The sequence below is a fragment of the Drosophila miranda genome, chromosome 2 (genome assembly GCF_003369915.1).
Source record: "Drosophila miranda strain MSH22 chromosome 2, D.miranda_PacBio2.1, whole genome shotgun sequence".
NCBI lineage: Eukaryota > Metazoa > Arthropoda > Insecta > Diptera > Drosophilidae > Drosophila > Drosophila miranda.
In genome coordinates, this window is record NC_046675.1 from 3,852,518 (window position 1) to 3,862,685 (window position 10,168).

General features: G+C 42.6%; 2 protein-coding genes across 2 annotated transcripts; both read right to left on the bottom strand.

Annotated features, from left to right (window-relative positions):
* Positions 1-4,136: 4,136 nt before the first annotated feature.
* LOC108154489 (chorion class high-cysteine HCB protein 13) lies at positions 4,137-4,521 on the bottom strand. The gene has a single exon (XM_017284790.2). The coding sequence runs from the start codon at positions 4,474-4,476 to the stop codon at positions 4,261-4,263; it is 216 nt and encodes a 71-aa protein (XP_017140279.1). The 5' UTR covers positions 4,477-4,521; the 3' UTR covers positions 4,137-4,260.
* Positions 4,522-5,925: 1,404 nt separating this feature from the next.
* On the bottom strand, positions 5,926-6,653 carry LOC108154426 (salivary glue protein Sgs-5). The gene is made up of 3 exons (XM_017284695.2): positions 6,406-6,653; positions 6,155-6,343; positions 5,926-6,094 (listed from the first exon to the last, which is right to left on the bottom strand). The coding sequence occupies exons 1-3, from the start codon at positions 6,620-6,622 to the stop codon at positions 6,063-6,065; spliced, it is 438 nt and encodes a 145-aa protein (XP_017140184.1). The 5' UTR covers positions 6,623-6,653; the 3' UTR covers positions 5,926-6,062.
* Positions 6,654-10,168: the final 3,515 nt, after the last annotated feature.

The following is a 10,168-nucleotide window of genomic DNA, read 5'->3' on the forward strand; positions in this document are numbered from 1 at the left end:
AAACATGCATACCATCCAAATCGATAAATAAAACCTTTAGGTACATTTCTTTATGGTTTCTATTGGGCTAATTCTATTGGCCCAATCACCGTCTGATTTATTTAAATGTAACTTATTATAGTTAGAGGCAAGGAATGTTTAATGACAGCAAGGATAATTTAACTCTCATTGGAAATTATGTATATTGTATGACAGGTTGATGTAAATGATTATCTGATATTGACGAAATGTGGCACAAACGTAATATAATTTTAATTTTTTTCCAAAGTGCTGCTTTGCATTTCGAATGAGCTGGAAGAACAAAAAAACAAAGGCAGAAAGAAGTCTGGGAGGACTCTGAGCTTATTTTCCAAGCCATCAACTGGCGGGGGGCATGAATGAGGTCTCCAAGCTGCGTGCAGCGACTGACAAAACAAATAAACTTGCTGGCACTTCATATGCTGTCCCTGTACCTGTCGCTGTCCCTAGACTGGAGCTGGAGCTGGGGCTGGTGCTGGGGCTGGAGCTGGGAAGGGACAGGACACACATATTTGGTATGCATAAGCAGTCCTTGCATACCTTACCTTGCCTCTCACATTATCCAAGCCAAGGAGACATTTTTCCATATTTTACACAACAAAAGCAATGCCAGACGCAACTTTTACCTCAACTTGCTGTGACATTTTCTCGTCTCTCTTTCGCTCCTGCATACTGGGTCTGGTATGCCGCTCTCTTTCGTCTAACAACCGACCGCAATTTCAAATTTAATTCGCCATTTTCAGCAGGCAGGCAACCACCCATCCATTGGCCCAACCTCCCATCCGCCCATACTTCCATCCACCCACTCAACGCCATCTTGTGGCTTTCTTTGCCTTTGTATGCTGTAGTTGTTGGTGGTTTCCTTTTGCTTTTTATTACGTTTGCTCGGTCGGCCCCCTCCATTCCGCCCCATCCGCCCCCGCTGCCATGCCGTTGTTGAAATGTGGAAATTCCTGAAGACATTTTACTTTGCAATTTCCTTACGAGTCGTTAAACATTTCCCAGCCAGCCAGCCAGCAAGCCAGGACCAGAGTAAGTCCATAACAACAACAACAGCAAGCCAAGCGCCGGCAAAAGTTAACAAAACTAATTTAAAAATTCAAATTTGCTTTCCGTTTTTTATATGCATCACAAACTGTGCATTTATATGGCTGGGTAAGTGTGTATGCCTGAGTATATGTATTTGTATTTGTGTGTTTGTGTGTGTGTGTATGTATGTGTATGGCATGGCTGTCTGACATTTTGTGGCCTGGTAATTTGTATTCTTGTGGCTTTATTGTTGATCTTCTTGTTACATTTGAGTTTTTCTTTTCTGTTCGATATTCGAGGATGGAATGAATTTTTTTTTTTGTGAGTGGAAAATTCGAAATAATTTATTGGCATTCGAGAGCTGGAGGCAGCAGCCAAAAAATGTGTGCAAATATATTTTGAATTCAATTTTCTGTTTCCCACTCCACTCCCACTGCCTCTATCTACATCCGAATTGGTAATGGAAATTCGTACGCCACAAACTTAATTATGCTTGAAATTTATGCAAGCATTTGGCAAATCTCTAAAGCAGAGAACACTCAAACGACACCAAACTCCACTCTCAGAGCTGCAAAACATGTGATCATCGTTGAATTAATGCAAATTTCGGCTCATTAATATCAATCAAATGATTGATAGCAACAGCCTAGCCGCACCCTGGCCTGTCCTCTGAGTCCCAACCCCTCTGAGCTATTAATAAATCCTTTGACAATTGTTACATTAATGTCAATAAGCTGCACGCACACACAGCGATTTCCGGGCATTTACATTTGTTCGAGTTTCTGTATCTCATTTGGCCCGCACCCCTTTTCTGTCACAATATTTGTTTGACTCGTGCCACTCCACTCCACTCTAAATGATGATGATCCCTATCCGGGTCGGGTGTGGGGGTTGTGTGGCTGCCCAACCACAGCACAACCTTCTCTGCGTAATCTGTCAAAGTTTAGATACATTCCAACTGTCTCATCAATCAATTTCATTTAACCAATTGTCACTCAGCCATTTTATTTGGCTTTGCCAATTCGAAAAAGAGGGTTTTTATCCGGAAAGGGGATAATTTCTGGCTTTCATAACCTCAGCTAAGACTAATTCAAATCATTTAAAGGGGGACGACGGAGGAGTTTAATTACAATATATTATTGAGTGGCCAGACATAGGAGTACAAATAGTTGTAAATGTAGATTTAACACAATGTTGACACTATTAGAGGCCAATAACTGGCAATATATGTACACGAAAGCTTACGGCAATGCCAACAAATTTGCAGCAAATTAAAGGCCAATTAACCCATCAGCCGATGTCCTGACAGGACATTGGCTAACGAGCCGCTGACTGCACACGCAATTGCAATTATCAAATTAGAGCTGGGCGGGGCCGCGGCAGTCAAACAATTCCATATACAAATAATAATAAATTCGACTTGGAAATGCAAAACACAAACACAAATACAAATACAAATACGTATGGATGCACGCGTAATTATAATTGAAGCACTCGGAGTGCACTAGAGGCCCGGGGCTAGTGGCGATGTCGGTGTCGGGGCAATATAATTAAGTTGTTGACCTGACCCGACTTGACCCGTCGCATCGGACATATGACAGGCGCATAGGCCTCTGTTTCTGTGTCTGTGTCTGTGTTAATTAATATGTTTGCCCACGAAGATGTTGTACAACAGCGGCCTGGGTGTGTCATCCCCTCCTACACTTCCACATCTTTAAGTATACCCCTTGATTGCCTGCTCCTCAAAATGCATTTAATTTTCCACTGATATGGATCCTCCCTGCTATTTTCAATGCGCCTGCTCTCTGCGCTCGTCATAGCTTATTAAACACACAGTTCGGGCCAGTCCGGCAGACAACCCCCGTGCGCCCCATTTACCTGAGTGTTTCCTCGAGCACGCGCCATGAAAATTTTCAAAAATTTTCAACATATTTCTGTGGTTTTCCAGCCCCTGACGTTTTTATAGTCTTTTCTCAAATTGCTCTAATTCGTTAAGTTATAAAACTGGCCGCCAGTTTGGCACTCCGTCAAAAGTTTTCGAAGCCATTTACTTTTATTGCCATCCGCCGGTCGGTCAATGAACCAGCCAGCAGTTCCAAAAAGGACTCACACACAAAAAGGACGACACATGCGTGTTAATCTCTAATTTGCTAGACGATCATTGTCATAGTGTACGGGCATAGCCCCTGTCCCTCTACTCTATCACACTCGTACATATTCATGGGCTGACGCAGCAGGACAGTTGAGAGAAGGACCTTGTATCATTCGTATCCTTTTAATTGCCAAAACTCGCCGTGTTTCGAATTTCGGTATCTAAAGTTGTTTTTCTTATTTTAATGGCGCTATTTTCATTAGGCAAATGTATGTTTCGGCCTTTTTCCTTTATTTTTTCCCGAATTTTTTGAACATTTTTTTCTGTAGATCCCCGTAAATGTGTGCCGCTCATTAGCATATAAAATGTATTGACGGGTGGTGGAAGGGGGCGAAAGGAATTGTCCTTTAGCGGCTGTCTGTGTGTTTCTGTGTGTGTTTGCATATACAATCCACATTTATTGCATATTCATCATTTTAATTGCTTGTTTTCTTACTAAATGACTCGATAAGGCTTTTAGGGTTATTAGGAGGAGATGCGACCCATGTCCTGCGGTTGCGAGGATGGGCCTGGTATCCAGTCGGCGACCAAGTTAGGGCTAAAGGGCCAAGCAAATGAAATGGAATACGAGTACCAGATCCAAACAGAGTTTAAAAGGAAACAAGAGGAGCAAAACAAAAAAGCAATTCACGTAGAAAAGTGCAAAGTATACGACGACGATGGTGGCGCCAAATGTGCGGGGGGACGGGTGCAGCGGGAGTCCGGATATGATTACTTTTTCTTTTGTTTCTCAGTTTTCTGAAGGGGCGTCGAGGGAGCTGAGCTGCATGGCTGGGAAAGAACAAAGAAATTACTTTGCCAACGAGTGAACGGATATGAATAAAAAAGTGATCAATGCAATGAAAATGATTGTCTGCTCATTCAAGCGCTCCCATCCATCCACGCTTCACAATCGAGCGCACAAAGTACGAAAGACAGCCGGAATCAAAGATGAAAGTTCTAAGAGGTTGCAACACTTTAATAACGGGGAAAACGTAACATTTGACAAGCAGGAATTCAGCTGGGAGGTCTCCTCACTTCCCAGACTGTAGATAGACAGTGCAGGACTCCCGTAGAGCTGGTTACTTGGGGCAGCCGCAGCTGGAGCCGCCGCAGCTGGGGCAGGGATTCCGGCATGGTTTTGCACCACATCCAGATGTCTTGACGCCACCGCAGCCGCAGGATCTGCACTGAGGCTTTCCACATCCGCAATTGGGCGTCTCGGGCTCGGTGACACAGCAGGCCTGGGTCAGGCAGATGGCCACAGCAATCAGGACGAATAACTTAAGATTGAACATGATGATCGACTGAGAAAACTCGGAAACTGTTGAGTATACTCCCTCTGGTAGCTCGTTATATAGGCTACAAAATGGGTCAAAAGTTGTATTTGAGCAGATGGTGGTTTGGGTATTTCGGTTATTTTTGCTGATTAATTTGTAAGTAAATATACTGTATCGATACCAGATGTACTCTGAAGAATACCTTTTCATACGATATTTATAGGTAACATCAGGCAACTGACCTTATCAATTGGATACTGTCACGTTCAAGGTAACCAAGAGGTAAATTGGCCAACTTTCTTTGACTATTTCTACGAGGCATATCCAAAGGAAGAGCACACAATACGAATCGTATTTACCAATGATCTAATATATTTCATTAAATATGTATTTTAACAATTATCTGACAAATAAGGTTTAAAATATTAACAATAAAGAAAACAAATATAGGATGGGAGAAAAGAAAAACAATTTTACAAATCGAACGATATGACATACTGGTAAATATTACAAGAAATCATTTAAAGGGACATTTCAGAGGATAAGGAATGGTAGAGGGTGCTGAAATTTTGAGATAGCGCTCTATACTCGTACGTAGCCCCTATTCCGATATTCGGTCTGGGGAGAAAAGAAATAGTATAGTATAGAAATATGTGAATACTATGTATATATTTTTAATGAACAATTTCTTAATGGTCCTGTCCTCAGCTGAATATTTCAATAGGTGGCACAGGCTCCAAGAACCATTCAGTTACCATGGAGCCTGGCTTTCTGTTGCATCCACAAGCAGCTGGCTTGGGAATTGTAGAGTTTTTGGAAAGCGGGCACGAGGCTTAAAAATGTATAGCATCGGGTTGGAATAAAATTATCATTCTGTCTCAGGCTCAGACTCAACCTCTGGTTCCGGCTCTGGCTTCGGCTCTGGCTCCGCATCTGGTTATGGCTCTGGCACTGGCTTGGATTCTTCTTGAATCAAAAGCCTTACGTAAGAAACTTGCAGAAATTCAAGAACAAGAAATACTAATTCAATGCTAAATATTTTATTGCAATGAAATGATCACAAAGACTATGGATATGAACTGATTAAGATTGTGTTTAAACGGCTTGTTCCGTGACTTTTTATAATAAACGAAATATATTATTTGTCCAGATGGGGTTTACGCGATGAGTACATAATGCTTAAGTCCGTCAACAATGAACTTGAAAATATTTGCAGAATGTGCACTAAAAATTTCAGGCGACCACATGTTTGACTTAATGAACCGAAAAATATTCGAATGGGAAAGAAAGCTTTTACTTTTTCATCTTTTTCGCCCAAAAACAGGCTTGACTAAACTCAAAACAGGTAATTACAAATACGAGTACAATTTTAGGCAGGGATAAGTGCCATTTCAGACTACACCTAAATGTAGGTAATCGCAGCAAACCTCGGGGAATATTATGGTAGATTGAAGTAGTAGATTGTAGTAGTTTTTTAAGTGCAGGGTATTTACTTCGTTTATGTTTGTATGTTAAATGGTTTGTGATAAGGTAAAATTAAAGAACAAAACAGCATGGGATTCGTCTATGTTGCAAGTAGTTCATGCTTCCATCGGGGAAGACTCCTAGCAGATTCCAATTGTGTAGCTGATGTAGGCTGTAAAATGATCACACATATTGTAGAAGACTGTTTTTTGAAATTTCGAAATTATCTTACGCCTTGAATTTTCAGAGGAGTATTTTTTCAGCGCACAGAGATTCTTGAACTGTTGGTTGACGAGGCTGCCAGGTTTGCCATTGCAGCCGCATGGTGCTGGTTTCGGGAACTTGGCCACCACTGGGAGTCCAATAAGGCACTTCTTCGGAATAAAACTTCGGCATAACTTCTCCGAAACAACGACAAGAGCTATCGATTGATAATGATTTAGATATTTCAGACACGGACACAAGATATTCAATAGAACTTACGGGTTTTTCCGGCCTTCGCCCTGCGAGCATTCTCCTCGCCCAGGAGGCAAGCGTTCTGGAAGACACGGCAGGTGCAATCCTCGAGGGCCCAGGTGTAGCCTCTTAGGTAGAGATTGCATGTGCTGCAGGGCTCCACCGGCTGGGGCTTGGGCTCAATCAGAATGGTGGCCTGTACCACGACCAGGAGGGCTGCAACCAGAAATATCGACTTAAGCATCTTTTTGGTAAATGTATGATAACTGTCTCTGGCTCTGGTTGTGGTACGCCCTTTTATAGACCGTGCAAATCATTCATTGTTTATCCAGATGTCATTGTTCATTTTTAGTGACTCTTTTTATTGGTAAACGATGAGTAAAATGTTTACACAAATATTTACGGTTCAGTTGAATATATATTTAGGCAGCCTTGAAGATGACATTCTGGCTTTAGCAGAACCATTTTGGAACATCTGCATGTGACTGGACCGGTTCAACTGGATTTAAGCCCCTGGAAAAATTCCATTCAAAATTCATGGAAAACCACATCAAATGTAACCGAAAAAGCACATAAAATTTCGGCAATAAATACTTGCGACACTTTTCCCTTATGGATGTCCTTGTGGTTGTTCCTGCCTGACAATTACACGCAGTTGTCATTAGCTCATTAGGAGAGCCCGCAAGTCGAGGAGTCGAGAAGGCAAACGGCGGAAAAGCAGATAAAACAAAAGGCAACAACTCAATTAACCCTTTTTCCGCCGAACCCCAAATGGCTGGATTATGATGTTGCTGTTGATGAGGCGATGCTGCTGCTGCTGCTGCTGCTTAGTATATAATAATACGAGTATAATAAAATAATAAACGAAAAGTGTCATCAGAGAGGGAGACAGGGGAGCAGTGAGAGGTGAGGTGAGAGAAGAGAAGAGCTTGAGGAGGGAGCAAATCCTGACGGATTTCGTATGTAATTACTTCAATTAAACCATCTGTGACAATTGCCGCAGCCGAACATGAAATTCAACTTTACTTTCGAAATTCCCAATTGAGTTGAGGCGCATTATCCTGGCAAGCAGTACGAGTAGCAGAAGCAGCCACAGGAGCTGAAGCAGAAACACACATTTATTTCTCTCCCCTTCTCTGTCGCTGTCTCTTTATAAGTAGATATACATATATATATATATATCTCCAACCCCCAGAGCGTAAAGAACTCATCGCGTATTTTTACCTTTACCTTTGCCTTTGGCTTTACCTTTGCCACTTCGTCGTCGTTTCTGTTGTTGTTGCTGCTGCTGCTGCCTCCTCTGTTAATGGGGTGACATTTATGGCACTTTATCAACTCGAAAGTCAATAATGCCAGCCAAGTATCTTAAATGTGGCTTAAAACATACATACACACCCAAGGGGGAAGAGAACCAACGAGAAAGGCACAGGAAAGGAAAAAGAAAATCGCAATGCGATAAAAATGAAATTTTAAAATTTATGCCGCTTATTGTCAATTCTTGGAGCTGCCTGGAATCGTAACTTAAGACTTTTGGGGGGGGAGGCCGCCGACTAATGCTTTCCATCTCCGTCAGGGAAAACTTGAGGGAACTTGATGGAAACCCCCCCCGAGTTTGTTATGACAACTGAGAGACATTTGAATCGAGCCAAGGACTGGGGAAACTCTAGCAGGGCATTAGTCGAATGGATCCCCCAGGATTAGCCAATGAGAGTGGATCTGTCGCGACGCCCTCTCAGAGCCCCCGCAGCCACTTGCCCCTTCCGGCTGCTTGGTGCGTCCCGGCCTAGGGAATTCGCGCTCGCTGAGAAAACTTTTTGGGGTAATTAGGAGTATAATATGCGATCCAAGTCAGCGTCTCAGCCACTGACTCTTTGCCGCTGACAACTTGATTACGTTTCAACAACATTGTAAAAGTTAATTGCCAGCGCAGCCTTAAAGCCTGATGAGCATTTATCACCCTCCCAGAACATGCCACACAGTCCTCGCGTGTTATGCAAAAACAAAACGAAAAACAAAAAATACGAAAAAAAATACGGTGGAAAAAGTGAGGCATTCATTAGGCCCGACACGGTGCCACACAGCTGAGGAGGAGGCTCGTTCGGCTGCGAAGCGTCTTGTTACCACATTTTTCAATTATAGCACATTTCCTGCCTGTGGGCTCCTCGGGCCTCGACTCACGTGTGCCGCGAGGGGCTGGGGCCCTGATGAAGAGTTATTTCATTTTAATTTGCAGGCCACTGCGAAATGTTCCGAAAATAAGCAACAATGTATTAGTGTAATGTGCAGGTGGCTACTCCCTCCTTACAATCGATGATCTCGCTCTCTGTCTTATCGTTTTCTTATCGGAGTAATGCGGCGAAAGACAAACCGTCAAATTCTTTCTCTAATGAAGCCAGCAGTTCAAAGTTCAAGCCGGCGCAGCTAATTAGTTACCGCCACCAGCGAATGCGCCACTTCATTAAAATAAGTGCCCGACTAAAAAAAAACCCACAAAAGTAAAAGAAAGAATAGACATCTACACTGAGAAAAAACATGAAGATTGAGCTACAGAAATTGTGATCAGTCCTGAATATTTTCGCAGATTTTCATTTATATTTGATGATTGCTAAGAATAAAGAAGTTTCCATTAGTGTGATTATTGAGATTATTTTATTATAAATTTAAGGTTTCTTAAGCAGGATTCTATGGGATGTCTTTCAGACACAGTAAAACCAAGGCCAATATATGTAGATGTAAGATGAGTAACGCCCAGAGATTTAAATTATACACGATTTTGAAAGCTCTCTTCGGTAGGGTCCGCCTTTAGTTAGCTGTATCCGTGAAAAGATATTTTTAGGAAGGAAAAGTTCCCTAAACAAGATTTGGAAATTAGTTCATAGCTCTAGTTTTTCCTCAGTGTAGAAACGGAGCTAGTCTCTAGTCGGAAAGGTCGTTTAGTCTGACCAACAAAAATGTATTGTTAAAAGCCGCTAATGAATTATTTACTGCCCATTTGGCTGTCCTTTATGCTGATGCCTTGACAGGAATTGGCTGAAGTCCGGAAGGGCCTGGTGGCAGTAAAGGCAGCCGTGTGTGTGTGGGGATGTTCTATGTACATGGAGGGTAATGGAGGGGGCCTGTGGTGGGGGTCCTGTCCTGTCCACGCATAACTCAACCAGTTCACACCCTTAATTAACTGCCTGTCTGTCTGCCTGTGCGTATGCGTGTGCGTGTGTGCGTGTTGCTGGCCAAGTTGGCTGACTCTTGGCCGAAATGTTGCGTGTGGCGTGGCTTTGCGGCGGAAAGAGTTGCTTAACCGAAATTATGTTTATTAAGCATTATAAAAAGCGTGACAAAGTCAGTTCCGGCTTTCAGTTGGGGAAAGAGTGTGTTGGCCAGTACGGCAGCAATTGAAAATTTGACCCCTTTTTCCTTGCGGATTTTTACTTACAATCGAATATCAATTTCTCTCTCTCCCCTGTGCGCTTTACACCACGAATCAGTCTTCAACTCAGCGATTATGATCACTCTCATCCATCAATCAAGAGCGTTTGAATAACATTTTTAATCACTCCGAATTACACAGGAGAGCGCACATGATGAATTGCATATTATGGCGGGAGAATATCACCCACATACATTCATATATGTATATGTATACCACACCGTGTTGGAGGGGGGATAAGTGATGTGGGAGCACAAACGCATTCACTTGACAATCACTTTTGTTTTATTGCGATTTGCCAGCCCTGAATAACGACACCCAGCCACAACAGCAGCAACAGCAGCAGTGGCAGTGGCAAAGGCAGTG

Excerpts from the sequence above, each read along its gene's own strand:
- LOC108154426 (XM_017284695.2), bottom strand. The coding sequence starts at position 6,622 with ATGCTTAAGTCGATATTTCTGGTTGCAGCCCTCCTGGTCGTGGTACAG. Across the intron at positions 6,344-6,405 it reads GGCGAAGGCCGGAAAAACCC|CTCTTGTCGTTGTTTCGGAG; the intron begins GTAAGTTCTATT and ends ATCAATCGATAG. Across the intron at positions 6,095-6,154 it reads CTCCTCTGAAAATTCAAGGC|CCTACATCAGCTACACAATT; the intron begins GTAAGATAATTT and ends ATCATTTTACAG.
- LOC108154489 (XM_017284790.2), bottom strand. The coding sequence starts at position 4,476 with ATGTTCAATCTTAAGTTATTCGTCCTGATTGCTGTGGCCATCTGCCTG.